Genomic DNA, 25,361 nt, shown 5'->3' with positions numbered 1-25,361 from the left:
TGGCTTGTCCCATTAATCCTTTGCAAACAAAATACAACGCAGTGGTGGCTAGCTCTGCTTTATTTCTATTTATATTTGATTATGATGAAAATGTAGGCGAGCGCCATACATTCTGTGCAACCTAACAACAATACCAGAGTAACAAACTCTGTTTGTCCTCTGTGATATAATTGCAATGCCTGGTTGGCTAGCTCTGGTGCCTGTGTTAACCCACTGGAGGTAGGCTACACCAGAAAGGATAATATTTACATTGCCTCCATTCTACCACACTTCCAAGGAGTTCTGGGAAATCAGCATTAGTTCAGCAATTCACCATGAATAATAGGGAACTGGAGAGGTGCTCACTTACTAGCCCTATTTGGAGAAAAAAAATCATCCCATGTGACTATAATTTATTTGAAAGTTGTTAGTTAATTGCTCGTGATTGCAAAACATTTCCACTCATAATGAAGAATGTTCAATTGTTTCTTCTGTTAGATTTTGCTTTGGAGGCTTCCGGGAGTGCCCAATCAGAGAAACGGATCAGAGGCCACCCCGCGCCCCATGGAGGAGGAGCTCAAAGTCATCAATGTAAGTGCAGTTTTGACCCTAATATGATTCTTTGAAGTTTGTCAATGGCGACATGACAGAACTTTGATCTAAAACCCCATGTCATAGTTGTAAGCACTTTATGTTGTGAACAAACTTATGGGAGTTTTTAGGGCTTTGAGAAGCCGCCGAAAGGGATACAAATGTTCACCGCTGAACTAGATGAAAAATCGTATGCAGGCTTTATTTATTGTAATTGATTATTGCCAACGGACATAATCGGATGGAAAATAAAATGACTGAAGCCATTGTAGCAGTTCGCTAGCCCAAAAGCCACTTATTTACAACTTTATGAACTGATAACAAGGAGTATAGCACAGCATTGAAGAGGGATTTCTTCTTCAGTGGTGCATCAGCCATGAGGACAGCTCATTCCAGGGCTCAGCCTACCAGCCGGAACAACAGCACAAAAGCTAACTATATGCACCTGAGGGTGAGTTAAATCTACCCCCGGGTGAGCTGACCACCAAAATTGTTGAAAAATCTTTCCAGAACTTAGCAAGAACAGAGTACCCATCGTTTCCTGTAGCTCAGTGTTTCCCAAACTGTGGGTCACAAGCCGATTTTTGGGTGTCTGGAAAGTCCAAGCAAAAAATAAATATGCCTTTAAATTCTGTATTTATCTTGTCACCAGTGCTTAAAGACAGCGGTCATGTATCTGACTATGTCTTTTGACAAATTGCTCCTTATTTTTTTAACATGGGTATTGGTGTTTCAAACTCCTCTCACTTTGCAGGCAGAGAAAGAAAAGTAAAGTGAATTATGTGACAATCTTGCTGGGGTACAGGGAGTGTGAAAGGAAAAAAGGCTTTAGGATGTCATTTTTGTAACACACAACACACTGTTAATACCTGTAAATTACTGTACACATTCAGCAGAGCAGGAGGAAAAAATGAAACGCATTTGTTTGTAATTCTGAAGTGTGATGGAAACAAAGATTTTAACTCCTTCGCTGCGGCGGCAATTCCGCCGCAACGCTAAGGGGGTGGGGGGGCCGCGCGGCGCTCCCATGCTCGTGACGGAACCGCTCCGTCACGAGCCTCGGGAGCGCTGTGCTTGTGACGGTACAAAAGGGGGTGGTGATGGACGGAGTATCTGAACCAATCAAACACTCACACCCAGTCAAAAGATCTGGGTCTGAACTGGGGTGGCAGATTGGGCTAAAGAACGGTGATGGGTCAAACCCAGATCTTTTGACTGGGTGTGAGTGTTTGATTGGTTCAGATGCTCCGTCCATCACCACCCCCTTTTGTACCGCTTTTGGCCGCCATAAGTGTGGCAGGGTATGCTCAGACATGAGTCCCTTGCTCACTTTGCCACTGGATTCAAGCAAGCCGGGCTGAAGACGGCTGTAATGCCAGAAACCGGTCCTCGGAAGCTTGTTTCTGGTCCAGGGAAGGCATGACTTGGCAGTTCGGGCTGGACTGTTCCCATGAGGCACAGGGTCAGACTGATTTGCATATAGCCATGTCTGAACTGGGGTGGCAGAGTGGGCTAAAGAACGATGATGGGTCAAACCCAGATCTTTTGACTGGGTGTGAGTGTTTGATTGGTTCAGATGCTCCGTCCATCACCACCCCCTTTTGTACCACTTTGTTCGCCATAAGTTGGCAGGGTATGCTCAGACGTGAGTCCCTTGCTCACTTTGCCACTGGATTCAAGCAAGCCTGGCTGAAGACTGTTGTAATGCCAGAAACCTGTCCGAGGAAGCTTGATTCCGTTCCAGGGAAGGCATGGCTTGGCAGTTCGGGCTGGACTGTTCCCATGAGGCATAGGGTCAGACTGATTTGCATATGGCCATGTCTGAACTGGGGTGGCAGAGTGGGCTAAAGAACGGTGATGGATTAAACCCAGATCTTTTGACTGGGTGTGAGTGTCTGATTGGTTCAGATGCTCCGTCCATCACCACCCCCTTTTGTACCGTGCTTGTGACGGAGCGGTTCCGTCACAGCCCCGCCCGCTCAATGGAACGTCCAGCGCAGGCACGGAATCCACGCAGGTGCGCCGAGCGGGCCGTGACGGAACCGCTCCGTCATCAGTACAGCGCGTCCGTGGCTGGTGACGGAGCGGTTCCGGCACCAGCATGGGAGGGGTTAATGGGCTCAAAACAAACCAAAACACTATTCTCTGTGGTTCACAAATTATAAATATTCACTGAAAACTGATTTCTACACATTAGCATTTGTGAGCAATATAGTTTTATCAATCAATCTGTATGTCTGTGCAAAATGTAGTGGCTATTTTAATGGAAAATGTGCTGCCCGTAAATGACAGTGCGCTAACATGCGATGCTTTAGTTACATAAAAAATAGCCTCCTGTCCATTAAATCTAGGTGGATTACGTAAGTTTGTTCGAAAAATTGTGCCGTAGTTCTAAAACATTTGGGAAGCACTGTTCTATTTAGAGGTGCAGGAGAAAATCTGAGAAGTTGAACCTCTGATAGGGGTTGGAGCTTTGTGTGTCTCACCTCATTGGCCAAAGTTAGGTTCACACAATGAGGTGGGTTGGCTGCATGGAGTTTATGGCTGTTTCACTGTTAGTTGAGTGCACGTGTACTGCTATGTGAGCATTAGTTACAGAGGATTCCAGCCCATCAGCAGGAAATATTTAAAGCATGAGAACCTATGAAAGATAGCATGCCTGAAAATTAGTAATTACAGTGATCTTGCACCTAAATCCTTGAACAAGCTGCACATCAGAGCCTACTTGAATTCCGCAAGAAACTAAAGACCTGGGGCCTCATTTATGAAAAATGACGCATCGCTGCGCGAAAACAGGGATGCGTCACTTTTCACTGCACCCTCCTTGCGACACCAATGATGCGTCATATTTACAGTATGACGCATCATGGCGCAAGGAGTTAGATACGTCAGTATTTCTGGCGTATCTGTATGGCGCAAAAGTGACGCATTGCTGGAGTGTGTCACAAAAGTGACGCAACTCCAGCAATGTATCCTTTCACATGGGGCAAGCCCCATGTGAAAGGGCCTGCGTCAGTCTTACGCCTGCTGTGAGGCAGGCGTAAGAAATTGACGCATTTGTGTCCTAAAAGTGGCGCAGTGAAATCTTATAGATTTCACTGCGTCACTTCTATGACCCTTTCTTGCGTCAGAATGCTCCCCCCACATACATTATGCCTGGCGTAGGTATAATGTAGCGCAGGGGTTTACAAAGTGACGCATCTACCAAGATGCGTCACTTTGTAAATATGGTGCAACAAGGCACATTTTTTACGCTGCTGGCGCGTCACAAAAAGTGAACCACCGGCGGCGTAAAAGTGACGCATGGCCTCATATATGAGGCCCCGGGCTCTTCACCCAACCCTGACTGGCTCAACCCATACAGCTCCTGCTTCAGTGCCAGGATACCCTCCCGGGTGAGTTGGCTGTTATACAAATTCATGTAACATAAGTTAACCGGTGAGTCACTTTTCTTCATTCCAGAGGTGAAGTGATAGATGACGCCAGGGCATGTGTCCCAAAGCTGAGAACCCCCGGCCTCCATGTGACTGCAGCTAGTTTGTGGGACCACTGCAAGAAAAACACCAGCTGACTAGAGATGCTTGCTATGCCAAAGTCATACAATATTCTTTGCTACGTAGCATGGTGCCAGCTAATTGAGGCGCTTATGTACAAGAGGAGGAATAAAAAATGCACTCTGGTACTTACTGGTAACTAGCATATGTTTCTAAAATGAAAGACATGACACTGCACACACAAAAAATTAACTGTATCGCTGCAAGACATCTTGTAGGGCACTCGTGTAATCTACGTTGGATCTGATCAAGGCAACCACCCTTACTTTGTGAGAGTACAAAGGGAGGAAGTAAGGTATTATGCATAGCTCATATAGACTGAACTAGTTATGCACAGACACAAAGCTTACCTCTGAGGTGTTCATCCCTGGAAGCAGTGCTATATCTGATGTATCCTCTGCATGTAGATGATGTCTGGTGTACCTATTTACTACACTTCCTTCACATCTAGTTGCATTCACTATTGTGTTAAAAAAAACTTGTGTGTTTAATGTGCTTTTTACTAACTTCTCTTTATTACCCTTTCATTCAGTACTCTCGATCATTGTTGAACCGTCTGTCTGTTTTACTGAAATCCGGTCACGAAGAGTATCCCTCTCTTCCTGGAATCTGAAGCATGGTGGAGTTTAAGGGACCTTATCTCCATTCATTTTGAATGAGAGAAGGCATCCCTCAAGATTTTCTTTTCATTTTCGAGATTTGTCTAGTACTTATGGCATTCAATCCTGTCCTATCCTCCACTCTTTGTTTAGTTATCTCTCGATGTGTAGTTGTGTAGTCTGTTTCCTGGTAACACTGATCTGTTTTAGAAATACTTCGGGGCATATCAACAAGGCGGCGATAAAAAATGATCGCCGCTTTTGCAGCCAAAAAGCGGCGATCATTTTATCACAATATTAGCAAGGTCTCTAATGAGATGCAAAGTGGGCGTTCCAGCTCAAAATAACTGGAAAAATGTCGCTAACCGACATTTCTCCAATTATCAACGGGCACGCCAACAAACATAGCGATAAGAAAAGTAGCGCTAACCTTGGTTATCGCTACTTTCCTTACGCCTGCTTTTCCTTTGACTAAACAATGTTAGTCAATGGGTGGTGGATTATAGTGCTGAGACCACCCAACCCTATCAACAAGGATATCGCCCTTTTTCATGGAACATCGCTGGAAAACCAGCGATGTTCCATGGAAAACATCACTATCTCAGGAATAATTATCGCCATTGCACTAAGCGTTGGTAATACAGCGATAGCATGGCGATAATTATCTACGGTAGCAGGCGATAAAATTCCTCACGCTAAGGACGGCCAGTGATAATTATCACTGCCACTTGTTGATATGCCCCTTCATTTGTCTGTACATGCATCCTGGGATTGCAGTCATGCTACCTTGTTATATTGAAAAACTCGAAAAACGAAAGAGAGTCCCTGGATACTAAATGTAGGGAGAGGAGGGCAGGGAAGAACCAATTAACAAAAACGAAAACCTCTCCCTGACCATTAATTCATACACGGGTAACACATCCTAGATAAGAAACAGCAACATTGTCCCACAAACAAACTATTTATAAAAATGATTTATTGTATCAAAAAGTCTCGTTTTAAAAAATGTATATGTTAATTCATTTATATAGATATTTGTGCTGTACAAAATTCAATGTAAAGAAACCCCAAAGCAAAAAACAATACAGATCATATACAGAAACAATGTAACACCACAAACCACACGAACTTCAATCATACCATACATAACCCAACTGTACATGACATACATTCTACATAACACACTAACTAACAAAAAACAATCATACATAAAAATAGTATCAAGACTGAAAACAGTGCCGACGCGTGTTTCGGATGGAACCTTTGCCAACAGTTCCTTCATCAGGCGCAGCTGAAACAATTCACTTTGTAGTCAAATTTTCATTAGTAGATAATGAGCAATTTATACAGCATGGTGTGAGGGGCTCTGTATCATATAGTATCATATAATATTCATGTGTAGATACACAATCTGTGGGAAACAATGGGACACAGTAAGGATGATAATATTCAATAAAGCAAATATGCAAGGGGCTGTGGAGGAGAAAGGGCCAAGAGAAGACCGAATACAAGAATGAACATAGAACCAAATAGAGGGTGCACATGAAATAGTTCAAACAATTCAGCCCAGAGATGTGGAGGGAAAATATGCCAGTAGGTGTGAATCACATGCACCAAAAAATAAAGACTAGACTAGATACCCAAACGAGAAGAAGATATGTTTGGAAAAAAATAGAAGGAATATACAATCCTTAGAATGGACCTACTAAATAGGTGCAACGATAAAGTGCTCAATTGCTAGGATGGTCTAGGTGTCTAGTTAGCATCGGTCAGGGAGAGAGAGCTGTCGCTCAGTAGCATCGCAGTCTGCAGGAGGAGCAAAAAATATAGCCACTAGATGCAATGTATAGAGAGATTAGAGAGAATGAGATAAGGCGTCCCTCAAGATTGTCTTTTCATTTTGGGGATTTGTTTAATGCTCATGGCGTTCAATCCTGTCCTATCCTATGCTCTTTGTTTAGTTATCTCTCGAAGTGTAGTTGTGTAGTCTGTTTCTTGGTAACACTGATCTGTTTTAGAAATACTTCATTTGTCTGTACATGCATCCTGGGATTGCAGTCATGCTACCTTGTTATACTGACCAGCTGAAGATGTCTAAATATTTTTTAAGTCTGGACAAATCTAACTAAAAAGTTTATGCAGAAATTCTCTTCATTTGATAACATGCAGAAGAAGCCTTTGCTTGCTTGAAAACTTGACAGACTTCCTTCTATAGCATAAATACATTCTGTTACATCTGCAGTCTTACCCGATCATGGGCTGATGAGTTTATTAATACTTACGTCACAATAATGATTTGACATTTATTTTTGTCTTTCAGTTCACCTGTGTTTACCTGATGCGAGCTTTGCCTCATCCCAATGACCAAGATGGTGCCCCGTACCAGCCACCTCGTTCAAGCCGTTCTCTATTCAGCCTTGAGGTTTGCAGCTCACGCATTTCTTCCCGGCATCCTGGACCCTGCATGGTGGCATCCAACAGCCGTGTGTTTGTGGAGGTAGGCAAGGTGCCATAAAGAAGAGGGCAACTGATGCTTTGTTACAACACTGGTTAAAACCCCCACCATTTTTAAGAGGATCAGCAGCAGTGTTGGAAGTACCTCCATTACTCCCTCTGTCTTCCCTTTGTCTCTCCTGATTACCTCCTTGGGAGACCTGGTAGCTCCAGGGAAGGATAACACACATGGGTATATTGTTCTAGCGCAACCCTAGCCAAAAGGCAGAAGAGAGCTGTACATGGTCAAACACAAACCAAGTAATTTGAGGACACTGTTGTTTGGGTGATTAATGCATTGTCATGTAGTGTTCCTTAAATAGGTTAGTCTTCAACTCTTTTTAAATTGGACCAGCATGGAGCAGTGCTGATGGATACTGGGATATTATTCCAGATTCTGCGTGCATATATTGAAAAAGCCTGTTTTCTTGTTTTTTTCTTTTTTACACTTCTTAGTCTGCAGTTTGGTGGTCTACTGGCTGTGTATAGAACCACCAGTGATGGTGGCGGGACGGGGGGTGCTGTGTGTTTTGGCTTTGTAAATGATGCAGCTGGTTTAGAAGTTGCTACGAGGTGGCAATGGAGTTCTATTATGGGATGGGGTGATGTGGTAATATTTCTTCAGGCTCTGGGAGAGATATACTGTGGTGTGTAGGTTGGGAAACATCCTGACCAACGACTTTGGAACAACGAGTTCTGGAGTCGGGGAACAACGACTTGCCAGAACAACGACTCAGCCGTAACCACGCATGTGTGTGGTTAAGGCTGAGTCGATCTAGTGTTTGGACAGGACAGAGTTAGGAGGAGCATCGCAGTCGCGGAGAAACAGGTAAGAGGGGTTAATTTTTATAGGGGAAAGATTTAGGGGTTAGTTTAAAGGGGGTTGGGATTAGTATTTAATATTTATTTATGGTAGTGGGGGTTTTCGTGATTATTTACAGGGAGAGGGGAGTTCGTTTTATAGGGCTGAGAACGTATTTAGGAGGTGGGGGCGTACATGATTATTTAAAGGGAGAGGGGATTAAGGGAGGTTGAGTTAGTATTTAGGAGGTGGGGGTTTCGTGAATATTAAAATGGAGGTGGAATTAGATATATGGGGGTTGAGATCGAATTCAGGAGGTGGGGGTTTCGTGATTATTAAAAGGGTGAGGGTAATTAGAATTAAGGGGGTTGAGTACATAATTAGGAGGTGGGGGTTTCGTGATTAATAAAAGGGAAAGGGGAATTAGATTTAAGGAGGTTGAGATCGTATTTTAGGTAGGGGGATTCGTTTTTACGGGGTGGAGGATCGGGGTACTAGTTGTAAAGTATTTTTTTAACACACATTCCCTTATCAGGAAAAATCGTGGTAAAGGAATGCGTGGTAAAAAAAAATCGTGGTTTAGACAAGGTCGTGGTTGCGACCTCGTTGATAGGGAAGTCGTGGGTGGGGAACTCATTGTCCAAACATACAACCGTGTAGGTTGCCTCTAAGGAGTGGCAGTGTGATATCTGAGTAGGGCATTACCACCATCCAGATGATAGAGTACGAGAGCAGTTCAGTTGTTGCTTTCTGGAAGAAACTGTTTGACTATCTTTAGAGTAGACTGCTGGTACCAAGCCATCTTAGTATCATTGGTAATGTATTCCTTGTGAGTAAGGTTGGTGGCCAGGTTGAACCCAAGTGACCGCATTTAGTGAAAGTTGGGATTTGAAGCCTTGAAGGTTCACATGGAACAAAGTTTGTACTGTATCTTGTTTTGGGCAAATAGTAGGACTTCTGTTGGTTGGGTTGAACCTCAGACAGGTGCTGGACATCTAGATCTGGATGATGTGCAAGCAGTGTTTGAGGCGTTGAATGTCTGAAGCAGAGGAGGATTTTAAGCAGAGTTGTGTATTATCAGCACATTGGTGAATCTTGGGGCTGTTATGTGTGAGCAGAGCAACAAGCAGCTCCATGAAAAGGTTGAAGATGACAGGAGATAGTATGGTACAGTGGAAGATTTCATAGCTGATGGGAATCTTTTGTGACCTGGGGGTGTCCATGTGAACAAACTGGTGCCAGTTGGGAAGGTAGGGGCAAGTACCAGTAAAGGACATTGCTGGTGAATCCCATTCGAGATGCTAGGGTGCGTATGAGAGTGAGATGATCGACTGGGTTGAAGGTAGCGGAGAGGTCCAGCTATCTCAGGAGGAAGGGGTCCTCTTCTGTGATCAAGAGGGCATTAATCACAATGTGTAAGGAAGCAGTCTCAATCCAGACTGGGAGCCATGCCTAAGATGGTTGGCATTGATGTGAACTTGGAGTTGAACATAGACCGTTTTTTCAATGCTCTTGCTGATGAATAGTAGGTGAGTGATTGGCCCGTAATTGGCAAGGTCATCAAGGTCTAGTGTAGGTTTCTTTAGGAGTGGGAGGATCTGTCTTGAGAGCTTCTGGGAAGATGCATTGAGCGAGGAAGGCATTGACAATGGTATTTTAAGGTAACTTTGTTGAAGGATGATGGTAATAAATCTTCATATGAAGTGGCTTTGAAGGAGATGAGTGTGGCACCAAGGTCTGGGAGAGATAGGGCTATGAAGGGTGACCAGTGTGGGATTCTACAGAAAGGGGTGCATGTAAGTGATGAAACAGGGTTGGTGTCATTGATGTGCTGTCGGACCGCCTGTATTGAAGAAGAGGTTGATGGTATACTTTTCTGTGGATTGAGGAATAGAGGGGTCTGTCAGTATGTTAATGTAGTGCTTGATTGTCTTGAACAGCGTTCTACTTCTGTTGGTGGCTTCACAGATGCTGTTGTTTTAGTACTTTGCTTTGGCTGATGTGATGATCTGACTGTGTGTTGTACAGAGGGACTTTAGTATCAAGAGGTCATCAAGAGTTGTTTTCCTTCCATTTTCTTTCCTGTCTGTGGCTCGATTGTTTATTGTCTGCAAATTCCATAAAGTACCACCCCACTGAAGGCTTTGGGTTGCACTTGCAAGTTGTAATGGGGACATGAATGTTCACATAGCTTTCCCCAAAAATGTGAAGTTGTTTATAAGGGTGTTGGCATTGAACATGGAGTTGGTAGGATGAGAGATTAGTTTAAGCATTAGGTTTTCTACGGAGAAGTCTTTGAAGGATCTGAAGATTTCCTCTTCTCTTTTTTTGTTAATCTTTGTGTGTTAGTAGAATGTTGAGGAGGTAGATAGCAATGACAAATTGGTCCGTCTAGTACAGGGCTATAGATGGCTTGAATTGGATCATTGGTGATGTTGAGAAGACAATGAAAGCTATTCACAAAGGTAACTTACAGTTGTGAATAATTTATAAATGTACTTATTTTTACAATGTTCACTAACTTTACTACTTTTGCCCATTCACACAATGTGAGTGTACAGTTACTCAAAAGTGCAGACCAGTGATACTCAAAGTACGGCCGGGGGCCGCTTGAAGCCATCCTGATCTTTACATGCGGCCCCCGGGCAACAGCAGCACTGGACTGCTGTTTACCCGACTCATCAGTAACATTAAAAACAATTTAAATAAACAGCAAGCATTTATTTAAGGGTTAAGTGTAGTTAAAGAAAGGAAGTAACTGGTGTGCACTGCACCCCTTAACTTTAGGAACACCTTAATATTTAAAGGCAGCAAACGTGTAAAAATAAGAAGTCTCTTTAAAATTCAAAACATGTATTTCATTAACCTGTAGAACCATTTCACCGTAGTAAATCAGATTGTAGCTGTGCATTCAGAAGTATTTTTTTTAAAGTGATAGTTTTCAAACATGAATTTTGAAATATTCATGCTCCCCCCAACAACAATGCCATTAGTGATTAAATCTAAACACAGGAGAAGGCTTTGTACAGCACCAATCCTGAAGTCATGTATTTTGAGTTCCTCTTATATGTGATAATGAAGAAAAATGAGGGAATATGAAATAAAATAATTGCCCACGATCACACAATTTGGTGGAGCCAGGATTCATCCCAGGTTTTCTGGTTCCACATTATGCATTTCAGTTCATCCACCAGGTGTAAATGGTTTGCGTCCCCTACACCCACTTAATGCCCGCACCACCACTCTGGCATCAGTGCGCCACTCTGTCACACCAAAGACCAAACTTTTTGGCCCCTGGGAAAATGTTTGTGAGTTCCCAATGGGTAGACTTACATGTCTCTGCCCTTTTAAAAAGGGGTGGGGCAAATTTAGAAGTGTATGTTACTACTGGCAAAAAGAAACAGTAGTAAGTCCAAAATCACACATGGTCAACCACTGATACTGCAACACCCTACCATGGAAAATAATGGAGGTAGGGCCTTAAAATTAAACTCCATAAGAAATATTGTTAAATTATATTTAATTATTAAAAATAGTAAAAACAAAAATACATTTAATGTTTAAAAAATATCTAGAACTAATATTTATTATATAATTCTAAAGTATTTTGACAGCTGTTTTTGAAGCGAAAAAATAATGTAACATTGCATTTTAATAAAGTATAATTAAATTAATTTTAATTAATCCGATAATTCACTTTTAATTATCTTTAATTTAAATACGTTAAATTAAAATTATTTCACAGAAGTTTCAATTAAAAAATTAATTTCCACACAAATAAAAAAAACATTCTTTTATTGTGCATTAATATATTATACAACTGATGTATAACATTAATTAAAAGTAATTTAATTATATTCTATTAATATTTAATTTTATATGTATCTTTAAAATCTAGGAAACTTGTTAAAATATTTTAAAATGACAACAAATTTGCATTATTGTTTATATTTTTCTTTATATTTTAATTATTATGAACAATATAATCAATTATATTATCATTACCTAGGTGTTTTTTTTAGTCCTTTTGTTTATTATTTTTTATGGAAGGGTGTTGGATTGCCAGTGGTTGGCATGGAGTTAGTCCAGCCCAAGCTGGGGAAATTTACTACTGTTTAGGTTCCTTTTTGGCTGAAGCAACTTTAGAAGTGCAGTTTGTGAATAGCAATGAGTTTACTCTTTGTGGGTGGCGTCTGTCCCTCACAGATACTCCTCCCCATCCCTCCTATGCCCCTCCTCTCTTATTCCCTCCTGTTTAGTAGTATGTCCCTTTTTCACTCCCCTATTTACTACTAAGGGACTGATTAAAATCCCGTTTGGAAAGCATTCCGATCGAATCGGTTCCGGAATGATTTCCGGACGACTCAGATCGGTGGAGTCCAACCAAGCGAATTGAATGCATCCGGATGCTACCGGATACTATTCGGTGGGACTCCTATTGACTTCAACGGGAGCCTATGTTCTGAACGGGAACACAGGCTCCCATTGAAGAAAGGGGTGGACTGTACTCAGTGAAAACCCGCAATTGAGGTTAACACATATTAGCATAAAGATGGAGGCAAAGCATAGAGAGCTTACTGGTTAATTTGCAGTTTCTGGCATGCTCTCTGGGCTTTCAGTAGCCTTAGACCAGAATGTATTATCTCCAGTAGTGGACAGAGCTTCCGGATTTTCCATCTGTTGTTCTGCTAGTAGCCCCTAGCGGTGAACTGGCTAGTAGGGATATTAGAAGAAACTGTAACAGTCATTGACATCTGAAAGGCCAGTCAGTCAGCAGCAGTATCATTCACTTATTTGTTGTGCCTTTCAGAGGAATTTGGGCCAAGTATTTCGATTTCTCTATAATATTCGGATAGAGAAATACCAGCCTCATCCCTGCTGGAACACCAGGCCATCAGACTTACAAAACTTGCACCAACACAGATATTGTAAGATTTGTGATTGCATTTTCAAATAAGCCCCCTAGAATATGGGACAAACAACTATCTATTTCTTAGGGTCACAGGAACACCTGGCAGATGTGAGTTCTATCACAGACAAGAAATATCTTATGTCCATCTATTAGCTCTTCTTGTTTTTGGTTGTGGCTGCTTTGCAATGTTCTCCTCACTAACTTTACTGCCTCCTACTCTCCCATATCCCGTTAAGTCTAGGATTCTGGACCGCTGCTCTTTTCCACATATGGTTACGTAATTATGCACATCTTTCATTACTGCATCCTCTTCTTCCACTGTGTTACTCCAAACCTTATTGACAGACAACTTCTGGCTGTACAGGGCCATTTTTCAATCCTGTACTCCCAGGGGTGCTTTATTCAGTACAATATGCCAGAATATCAATTCAAAGGCCAGATAAAGACATGCTACCCATTTTAAACAGGATATTGTTGCACAGCTATGCTATAGTCAGTCTTTAATATCATAACTATTTATTAAAAATAACCCAAACTGAATATTCCTTATGTATTCTTGAAAAAATAATTGCGCACACCTGAAAAGAAACACACAGGTAAGGATTGATGCATTGAGAGTGTCACAACTGTTAGTTCTCATAACACAATTAAACAATAATTTAACAATTCACAATTTATGCAACCGATAAAGTACATAATACAACCTTGCTATATAATTCAACACGTTTTGTCAATTAATCCTTTAAAAGATATTCAAAAATGTATTATGTGACAGTTAATGCATTAAAAATACTGTTTTGAAATGTATGTGGAAGATTACTTTGTGTGTAGGGCTTATAATACTAAAGCACTAGCTCCATGCTGGATAACTGCTGTGATGATGAGTATTGTTCTGAAGTAATTGTATTTGTTCCCAATTCCTAGGTTTTCCCATCTCCTCTGGATCCAGGCATTAATTTCAGCCTGCAGATGTGCTTTGTCTCCCCCTCTTCAGACCCCTGGGTGCCATCAGAATTTCTCCTGATCTGCAGAGGTTGTCCTGCTGACTCCACCGTGACCTTTTCCACCCAACACTTTGCCTTCCGGAAGCGCCGGCACTTCAGCTTCCAGTTGCGGCCCGTCTACAATGAGTCAATTCAGTTCCTGCATTGCCGACTGGTGCTAGACCCAGGGGAGGCTGTGGTGAAGGCCTGTGATAAGGAAGACGTAGATGCTCCAGAAGATGGGAGAGGCAATGCCAGGGTCAGAGTTGACTATGTCAGCTGTCTGTGTACCATTTAGTTTTAGATGCCTTTTGGGTTGCTATATATCTCATTTTGTCAGTGTGTGGTTGACAGGAAAGAAGCTTAGAATACACAAACATTGTGTGTGAATCTGGCCCTAAGCATACAACTACAGCTTTACCAGTGCACGTCTAGCAGAACTGAATCTTAATTTTTTCCCCACAATTTTGTAATCATATTTGCTATGTTAGACAAGAAATATAGATTAACAAATAGAAGTTGTTAGACTGTATATGCAGTTGTTATATTGCATATACAGTCATTATAGCCATCAAACTCAGAATCTACGGAACACATCAAACTATACACTTTTATAGTATAAAAGAAGGTTTAGAAAGAGAAAGGCAATGTTAGAGAAAAAACATGTCATTTCCATCTGCAAGGGTTTATCTATTACCAATCTCTAGCACTGACCACTTATTTTAATTTATACCGCACATCTATGTGTGATGCAGAAAGCACCAGTCAAGTCACAAACAAGATGACACCTCGCCAATCATGGAACACATAAACCTCCAACTCCACACCGACCACAAAACGACCATCAAAGGCACCCCCGCATGCAGACAGCCAGGACCGCGACCAGCCCTCAACGGCGCAATCACAGAATTCCTAACCCTGCTCGCCATAGAACCCCAACACTACGTCCTCCTGGGAGATCTCAACTTCCACTAAGAGGACCCCACAGACACCAACTCCACCGACCTCCTGGAACAAATCGGCCTCACTCACCTGGTTTCAGACCCCACGCGCAGAGCAGGACACGTGCAGGACCCTTTCTTCACGCCCAGCAACTGAGTCAGATAAAGAATCATCACAGAACTCACCTGGTCTGACCATTTCATTGTGCACTTCATCACTGCTGTCCCACACTTCACTCCCCCCAACTGCCATAGCATCCCCTTCCACAGCTGTACTAAAGTCACGCAGAACCAATGGACGGACGCCCTGGGCATCACCAACCTGGATCAGGCAGTAGAGAACTTTAACACGTGGATCACCAGCGCTGCCAACCGAGTCACCCCCATCAAACCAGCCCTACGCACACATCCACCAAACAAGCCAAGGAGAACTCAGCGCAGTGAAAAGCAGGTGCAAACAACTAGAGAGAAAATGGCATGCCAACAGAAATGACACTTATCAAGCCTACTTCAAGTCTGCACTCAACAACTACCACCACCAACTCAAAGACATGAAAAGAGAGGTCCTGGCAAACTGCTTCGAGGCCTATGCAACCAGACCAAGGAACTCTTGGTCAGCGAGGTCACCTGCCCATCAGCCACCGGCAACGCGATACTCTCCTCTCTGGAGCTCTGCGACACTCCAGCAGACGACTTTCACAAGAAGACAGCCACCATACACAGAAACTTCAATCCACAACCCACTGACCTCTTGAGCCTCCTAACTCCCACGAAGACTGCCATCCACCACCCGCTCACGACATGGGAAAAGCTCAGCACACCAAACATTACTGCCTTAATGAACTCAATCCACTCAGGAGCACCCTCCGACTCATGCCCCCATCGATTCTTCAACCTCGGACACGATGACATCAGCTCACCACCATCCTCAATGCCTCCATTGCCACAGTTACCTTTCTCAGTGCCTGGAAACAATCCGAGCTGAGACCCCCTTCTCAAGAAACCCTCCGCAGACCCCAACGATCTCCAGAACTACTGCCCCTTCCCACTTCTCCTGTTTCCGGCCAAGGTTCTGGAAAAAGCTATCAACTTCCAAATCACCAAACACCTGGAGAGAAACAACATGCCATACCCCTCCCAATCAGGATGCAGAGCCAACCACAGCACCAAGACATCCTTGATCAATGCCACAGATATCCGCACACTACTTGACAAAGGAGATTTGGCTGCCTTGCTCCTTCTTGACTTCTCTGCAGCCTTCAACACCATCTCCCACCGCACTCTCATCAAACGTCTACACCAAATCGGAATCAAAGAGGATGCTCTTAGATAGATGGCATCATTCCTCACAGGGTGCACCCAGAGAATACGCCTCCCTCGATTTACCTCACAACCCAAGCACACCATCTGCAGCGTCCCTCAAGGTTTGTCTCTCAGTTCAACCCTCTTCAACATCTACATGATGCCGCTAGCAGACATCGTCAGGACCCACAACATCAACATCATCTTCTATGTCAATGGCACCCAGCTCATCCTTTTGCTCTTAGCTGACCCTATCACCACAAAATCCAACTTTCACAACTGCATAAAGAACGTCTCAGCTTGGATGAAGGACAACTGCCTTAAGGTCAATATGGATAAGACCCAAGTGCTGATTTTTGGCAGCCACACCTCCTTCTGGAATGGCTCATGGTGCCCATTGGAACCCAGTCCAAACCCACACTGAAAGACTATGCCCGCAACTTCTGCATCATTCTGGGCAGCAAAGCCTCTATGAAACGGCAGGTCCATGCCATCTCCTCATCCTGATTCCACACTCTTCAAATGGCTCCCCATCAGCTCCAGGAAAACAGTGATGCAGGTCCTCATCACCGCCGCCTAGACTACGGCAACGCACTCTATACAAACACCACCACAAATTCATGAGAAGAATTCAGACGATGCAGAACGCAGCAGCCAGACTGATCCTCAACCTAAAAGGACCCACATCACCCAGAACCTGAGAGACCTCCACCGGCTCCCCATCCAGAAAAGATGCCTCCTGACCCATGCCTACAAAGCCCTTCACAACCTAGGACCTGCGTGCATGAACCACCTCCTGAACCTCCACAAACCTTCCAGGAACTTCCGCTGTACCAACCTTGCCATCGAACAGACCTCCATTGTCGCACCAGAAGATGCTCCTTCTCCCACCACATGGCTAAGTCCTGGAACGCCCTCCCCCTACACCTCAGATCATCACCCTCACTGACAGACTTCAGTAAGAAGCTGGCTTTTTGACTGAATACCTCAGCCCATCGCCTGGACACCCTCATGGGTGATAAGTCGTGCTCCACCAATACAGTATGATTGATTGATTGACAAACTAGAAATGAACATACTTCTCTTCAATAGCCTCTCTATGGTAGGCAAACCAAATTTACATAATTCCAGCTTTGCAAACCTTAGTAAATCTGGAATTGAGTGAAATCTATGGGTGGATGCAGGGGAACGACAATGCTCCACCCATGAAACGCCTAACACAACCAAATGTAACACAACGAAGCGCAAGCTGCTGCATTGCATTACATTTCTTTACAAAGCAATACAGGGCCTCACAAATCAGGCCATGTGTGGCTTTTTAATTCCCAAATCAGCCTTTGCGTTGCCCTGCATTGCTTTGCATGACGCAAAGGCGAGGAAAAGGCTCAGTAAATTTGGGCCAATATATCTAAAATTTGACTTATGTTATTTCTGCCTTGTTTCTAAATACCCTGGTGTATATTTATTAAACAGTTCATTACAGTTTCTAATCTTGTAGCCCAAATCTTATTCCAATTTGTTTAGACCACATGAATTGGTAAAACAGATATATACCTCTTACAGTCCACTGAGACTTTTCCATTCTTAAGCACCACCGCTATTTAACTCTTCAAGTTTTTCAAAAAATGGCTCTGTATTGTGATTATTATGGTGCAACTCTTGCACAGTGCTGCACAATTGATTAGCAAATGCTCTGTAGAAAAATTAGTATTTCTTGTTTTAAGATGAAAGCCTCAATAGATTTGTTATCCTATAAATGATAAGGAAACAGGGGGGCCTCTAAAAATATTTTGGCTCTGGCCGTATCAATTTGCATTTTCCTAAAACGTTTCCTACAGCTTCATAGCGAAGTTGCAGAGTATTTAATTTATAGAAGTCCTTTTAGTAAAATGCTTCCACTAAAGATATTAGTACCCCTAAGAAACTGACAGTTTACATTTGGTTCAGTGTATAAGGTAGCAGTTCTTGGGGGCATATGTATCATCCGTTTTTTTAGTCGCAAACCCTGCGATTCGCAAACAAGCAGCGTTTGTGACAAAAATTAGGAAAATGCGATGTATGATTGAAATCGCATTGCAAAATTAAGGAATCGCAAAATTTGCGATTCCTTAATTTTGCATCAGCATTTAAGGAATCGCAAATTGTGATTCCTTAAATGCTATGTATGAAGCACCCAAGTTGTGCAATTTCTCATTAAGAAATCGCAAATTACCACCAACTTGAAGTTGGTGGTAATTTGCGATTTCTTTCACAAATGCACTTTTTGGCAATTGTGAAGGTGCCATTTGGCGCACATACATACCCTTAGGGCATGTATGTGCGCCATATGCGCACACATGTAAATTTCAGGGGTGCATCAGGGTGTCCTTGCACCCTTGAAATTATTCTCAATTTGCAATTCTCAAATTGCGAATCGCAAATTGAGAATAACTTCCCATTCATTCCTATGGGCCTCCTGGCCCATTGAAATTAATGGGAAAGTATTCCTTAATTGCAAATTCGCAATTTGCTAATCGCAATTAAGGAATATTAAGAAATCACCCAAAAATTGTGATTTTTTTACATACATCCCTTTTTGCAATTCTCAAATAGCGATTTCTAAAAAGTCGCTATTTGAGAACCGCAAATGAGGGTGTTGATACATATGGCCCTTTATCTTTGTCCCTTTTTTCCAGAAAGATTGTCATAACTATACCACTTTTCAGAAATGACCAAATACTTGTAAAATATTGCTTTCATCGCCTCCTATACCCTCAACCGTTTAAATTTTTTGCAAACGCACCCTCAACCACATGTATATTGCCTTTGGCTAATCCAGTGCTGCGACCCACACATACAACTCTGTTGCACCTCACACCTTCTTATTAGAGAGGCGGTTAAAGAATGCATGCAGGAAAATGTGCAGGGGGAATTGAAGGAAATGACTTGGTTGTCTACCATGCATTTGACAGGGATGATCTAATTCTGCATAGTCCACAGGGAGACCGCTAGGCGATAGTGATATTCCTTTGCTAGTGTTCTGCTTTTTTTTGCTTATTAGGTGTCTGTGGTGTCTTTAGATTTTTGATAATCTAGAATTCCATCAGTAATGTTTTGATTTTGTCACACAATAATGTGTAGCTGAATTGTGGAGTACTATAAATGTTCTTACCCTAGAATACTATTCTGATATAAATGAGCTGCAAATGTGTCATGCTATATATAGGGCAGTCTATGTTGAAACACAATGTCAACACTGCAGCTTCAAATGATGTATTTTATACAATTACTCTGGTGCAAGCATAGTGGTATCTGTATGGTACAATAGTGCATGTGATATGCAGCAGTGTAAAGGTATAATAGTAATTGTTCTTGTTTGTGAACTCTTTTAATTTTGGAGAGTCTTTGTATCCCCTTTTATGTCCTCCAGGTTCAAGCTTGCACCGACCAGAGTGAGAGCACAAACAGAAGTAATATTCGAATTATCTCTAAACCAATAATTGTTACCGTGGCTGGTGAGGTTGGGGTTACGGGAGGACGAAATACTGCTACTCTAGAATCAGGTGAGGTGCTTAAAGAGACTTGATGCGTGACCATGTGTAGAACTCCTAAACTGTAGACTAATCTCCCACAATTTCCCAAACTAAGTTAAATTTAAGCTTCACCTTCTAAGGTTGCATTAGTTTACACACTCGATTTTCGCCAGGAAGAAATTAAACCTTTGATATTATTAAACATTGTTTATACATTGAGTTACTCTTAGTTCAATTATCCATGTGGTCATGTGAAGATCGTTTTATCGGCTATTAAGATTGATGATTTATTTATTATGATTGAAAACTGCTGCACCCTTTACTTGCTTTGCTTTAAGCTATCTATCTTGGTACTTTTAGTAGATATGTTTGTAAGAATTTTTAGGTTTGTAATTTTAGTATTTAGGATTCCGATTTTCTGGAATTTGGAGTGGTGTTTTTTATGTATGTTTTATATATTCACCATGTTACGGTGACTGCTTTTACGCTGTTGTTGTTCGTGTGCTGTAATTCTTTAATTGTTTTTCTTTTAAAACTGAATAAAACTGATGAGGATAATACCAGTTGATCGTAAAAAATAATGCAAACATTTTGAAAAATGGATGGAAAGAAAGTGTAAAATATTTTATGCGCTTTTGGCCATTGTATAATACTAACAGAATATTTAGTATTTAATATTGTGAGGCAAACACCAAACTTAGCAAAAGTGTAGACCAAAATATTGACTCAGTAAGTATATATATATATTAACAAGGTATGTGTACACAGGGGCCTATTATGATGGCGGACGGACCTGCGTCCGTCCGCCACCCCCGAGGTGGAGGGACCGTCCGCAGGGGCAGCGGCGGTCCCTCCGTCGGAATTAGGATGTGACCGCCACCCTGGCGGTCACATCCTGTATAATTAACATTGCGGCAGGTGCTGCTTGAAGCAGCACCCGCCGCAAGGTTAAAAATGCATGCTTTGCATGTGCATGCACAAAGCGGCAGGCACCCGCGGTGCCTGCCGCTTTGTGCATACACATGCAGGGGGGTACCATAGGTACCCCTCCATGTGCAGCCCCCTCCTTCACCCTGGGGGCCCGCAACGGGCCCCCAAAGGAAAGACCGTGCCTTTCCACGGCGGCAATGCCGCCGTGGAAAGGCATGGGACCGAGGGCATCATAATATGGCTGGCGGTGTCTCGCAGACACCGCGACCATATGTATGCACTATTTCCGACGGTCGCGAAGGCGACCGGCGGAAAAGCGGTGGACGGTCTTGCCGTCCGCTGCGGACCCCCCAGCCATTCTAATGTGACGGGGGGTCTTTTCAGTCATCGCAGCGGTGAATCCGCATCCTCCGGGCCAGCGGTGGCTTCCGCCGGCCCAGAGGATGCGGATTCACCGCAATCGTAATCGGCCCCATAGTTAGGCATAGGTTTACAATATTTAAAAAAATATATATATATACACACACACGTAATCCAGTGGCAGTCGCCAATGGGTAGTTCTAGTTAGGACCACGTGTCCATAGGATAGCATTTTTGTTTTCATAATAACTTTGGCGTAGTTTGATGAATATTTAAGAAACTTTCCCCAAAAATGTAATTGCATCTCAGCTCCTTCCTGGAAAGATTCAGCGTGATCCGTCAAATAGAGGCTGAAAAAAAGGGGGCCCCAAAATGCGTTTTCCCTATTCGATTCAGAAATTTAGACACAGGTACAACCCTAACGGCTGAACGGGATTACACAACATTTGTCTGAAAGCTAGAGCAGTCCCAGAAATTTACTTTTTGAACTTTTGTGTGAATCCGTTCAGAGGCTTTTGAGAATTTAAAACTGTATATTACACGGTGTGGCGGATCTGCGATGCCTCTGCACACTCAACCATTTGTTGTGATTGACTGGCTGCAATCTGATGGAAAAGTTTCAGCTGCCATTTAGGATTTGGGGATTTGGTCCCAGAGTCCTAAAAAAGAAAACAAAATAAGATATAAGCGGCCAAGGTAGAGGCATCTTGATCCCCAGGACTTTGTGGGGTTGTTTTAGAGGAAGCACCGCTGTGGTTAAAGTAAAAAAAAAAAAGTTTCCCCTGGGGTTCTATGGATCCACCGCAATGCCCAATATTATAGAAAGATACCCTCTAGACCTATATTTCTTCCCTTACGGTTAATCAATAACTCTGAAATTGGGGTAGACAGAAAAATAATGCATAAACGTAGAATTTTTTTTTAGAAAAATATCACATTTTATTTTTGTTATTTTCTTTATACTTTTTATACTATATGGGATTCACAGAGTGAACTTACTACTTTCGGGATTCACAGAATATATTTAAGACTACTAACGTTACGTCCGCACTAGGGTCGGAAATTCCGGCCCGGAGGCGGAGCTTCCGGCTTGGAGATGAAGCTTCCAGCCCGGAGGCGGAGCTTCCGGCTTGGAGATGGAGCTTCCGGCCCAGAGGTGGAGATTTCAGCCATGGCTAAATCCCCACCTCCGGGCCGGAAGCTCCGCCTCCAAGCCGCAAGCCCCACCTCCGTGCCACAAGCTCCGCCCCCAAGCCGGAAGCTCCGCGGATGTAGTTAGTAGTCTTAAATCTATTCTGTGAATCCCGAAAGTAGTAAGTTCACTCTGTGAATCCCGAAAGTAATAAGTGCATTCTGTGAATACCAAATAGTAGTAAGTTTAGGATTTAGTCTTAAGTTCATTCTGTGAATCGGGCCCACATCATTATCTTTTTTTGAAAATATATAGATTATTTCTTACATATTTTACTTTTGTACCATCTTGGAAAATTTCATCTGGGTACACAATCTAAGAAGAATCAAGATTTACAGACAATTTTCACTATGCAGACAAGTTTCATCATATCAATTGATTTGAAAAAAATATATACAGTCCCCCAAAGAAAACTCACTCATGCTTATTCACACAAAACTATCACAACTCTTCCATACCTCACTTTCACTCTACATACCCCACCTCAAATCTACAAACACAGATGGTAACCTATGGACGAGAAACTCAGCCCTCTACTGCTGTGTTGTGAGCTAGGGTTTTTTCAGACAGGCTGGTCAATGCGCGTTTCGATGGACTATATTTCTTCTTAGGCCATCTTCTTCAGGACCTATTGTTTTCTGACTGTATAACAGGTTTAATACAGGGGGAACACACAGAAGCTTGAAATCAAACGCGATTTCTCCTTTAGTGGGCTTGTTATATCCAACTAACAATATTATGTAGATCCAATTTTATCACCGATTGTCTTGTATTGATCTGTCTTCATTTCACACTGTGTGCACTTTTAGAGTGATAACTAACAGTGATATCTTGAGGATCGATAGGCCGATAAGCTGTCCAAACATATCTTGCAAATCCTAGTCATATATTAGCGGCATGTTCTATTTTTGTTCACTCTCTTTTTTACTTCTTCTCTTTACTCCAGGCCTGTTTGTCCTTTTCCTTGTTCTGCGTCACAGAGCTTGACTAGCGCGTCCTTATTTTCTTTTTAGACTTGTCTGATGTGCGTCTTTCTGACGACAACGGAGTGTTCTATCCGATTTAATCAGCTGCGGGGTTGTTTCAGAGGAACCACCGCTGTGGTTAAAGTAAAAAAAAAAGTTTCCCCTGGGGTGCTATGGATCCACCGCAATGCCTAGCATGACACCCCTGAGGCTTAGCGGTGGATCCATGGATCCGTGGCAAATCCTCAGGTGTGTGCTCTGGGCATCGCAATGGATCCGCAGATCCAAGGAACACCCCCCCCCCCCACAAAAAAAAGTGGGTTTTGCACCTGCAGGGTGTGGGTTGAACATCTCCTCTTTGCTTTAAAAAAAACACACAACTTCACTGAAAAAAAATAAAAGTTAAAGGGAAGTAGTTAGGAATTGTAATAATAGCTTAATATTTTGTTAAAAAATAGAAATTCTTTGAAAAAACAAAGGTTAAAGGGACATTATAGTTAGGTGAAAATTTCAGTTAGAATATATTGTTTTAAACATACAAAACCACATAAATTCACCAGATATAGTTGTCTCAAGTAACTCAAACTCATGTCCAAAAGTAGCTATAACTCGCACCCTCGCCATGCACTGCTTCTATCCTCGCATGTAACATCATTCATGACATGTTCAGTGACTACATTGATAAAATCCCTAATGGCATCGAAAATTACATCATTGATAAGAACACTATGCCTGGCAGGAGCTGCTCATTTATGATTTACTGCTGTTCCAAGGAGAGCCCCATAATGCCATACGAGAACTTTTTTGTTTGTAATGTGTTGAGTTTGGTGGTGCCCCTAAAATAGGGAGGGGAACCATCAACCCTTTGTTTAACTTAGTTTAATGTTGTGGCTGCAAGAAGCGTAGTAGCACCCCAGCAACATAAAAAAACAATAAGTCTCCTCATCATATTTTTTTAACGCACTCGTAGCTGGAGTTCTACGCTCTTCAGCTGGAGTGCAAGACCGCCTAATGGTTGTTTTCATGATTTCAATTTGTGGGGTGAAAAATGTTAAAGAAAGACTCACAGACATGTTGATTTTATAAAAAGAAGAAAAAAATTCAACCCACAAAATACAATATTAGAACTATGTTAAAAGAAAGGCATCTTTTTTTATTAAAACTCTATTAAACATTGTTATAAGAATAACTATTAAAGATGGCATTGTGTGAATTATTGAAGTGTACATAAGATTAAAAATATTGGTGATCTTTCGGGAACAATGATAATCTGCATTATTTACATTGATATGCTCACCCCTCGAGAAAACCTGAAGGCTCACTTTTTGTATTTTGGTTTTGTGACTGTCTGTAAGTCTGCCTGACTGCAGCCAAGACCTACGAGACCATCCGCATGCTGTCCGTGCCAGTAGCCTGTGTGTGTGGTTAGCTGCCTATGGGGCGGGTGGGGGTGTGGAGTTCAGATGCACGACTTGGCCTCAGATCAGGCACTGCAGCCAACCCCGCCACCTAAGGCCATGTGTGACTTGGGGTTGTTTGCCTGCGAGGGGTTGGATGCAAGGCATGGCGTAGCCAAAGGCTGTGCGCAGTGGGGGGTTGGCTTTACTTATGGCAATAAATATTACTTTACATTTGAAAAATAGTAGAAATTCCCTGTAAAAAAAATAAAGTTTAAAATAAAGTTATAGTTAGGAATAGTAATTCTATCTTACTTTACATTATACAACCATAGAAATTCACTGACAAAATACAAAGATTAAAGTAACATTATAGTTAGGTGAAAACATGTGACGTTTCAAACACTGATATTTATCAGCTACAGTTATCTATAGTAACTATAACTCATGCCCTAAAGTAACTATAACGTATGCCCTCGTCATGCGCTGATAATGACCTCACATATTGCATCACTCATGACATGTTCTATGACACCACTGATGTGACGCCCCCTCACTATTGAAAGCACAACTGGGCCCTGGGGGATGGGATCTCAGGGCCTATACTGACCCGGGAGTGGGGGCTGTGCGGCGCCCTCTCTGTTATTAAAAGTGCCAGGGACCAGGGGACAGGGTCCTCTGGGCTGAAATCACCCCCCTCCCCATTTTCTAGATCGACTGTGCCCTAGGGCCAAAAGCAGCACAGTGACCACGTTTGTGCCCTCCCCATTATATAATAATTAATTCCCCCTAGGAACTGGCCCACCCGGGGGGCTAGTAAAAATAAGCATGGGAACTATTTTTTTTTAT

General features: G+C 42.5%; 1 protein-coding gene across 1 annotated transcript in view; it reads left to right on the top strand.

Moving 5' to 3' along the window:
- LOC144772730 (transforming growth factor beta receptor type 3-like) overlaps positions 1-25,361 on the top strand; it is a 72,289-nt gene that overhangs the window by 19,214 nt on the left and 27,714 nt on the right. Inside the window, exons 4-7 of the mRNA XM_078657266.1 lie at positions 478-570; positions 7,044-7,220; positions 13,855-14,172; positions 19,566-19,698. Coding sequence (XP_078513392.1) covers positions 478-570; positions 7,044-7,220; positions 13,855-14,172; positions 19,566-19,698 — 721 coding nt within the window. The remainder of the gene's footprint in view (positions 1-477; positions 571-7,043; positions 7,221-13,854; positions 14,173-19,565; positions 19,699-25,361) is intronic.

Source organism: Lissotriton helveticus, chromosome 1_1 (assembly GCF_964261635.1).
Source record: "Lissotriton helveticus chromosome 1_1, aLisHel1.1, whole genome shotgun sequence".
NCBI classification, from domain to species: Eukaryota; Metazoa; Chordata; class Amphibia; order Caudata; family Salamandridae; genus Lissotriton; species Lissotriton helveticus.
Note: the sequence above shows the minus strand (reverse complement) of the source record. Positions and strands in the feature narration are given on the sequence as shown.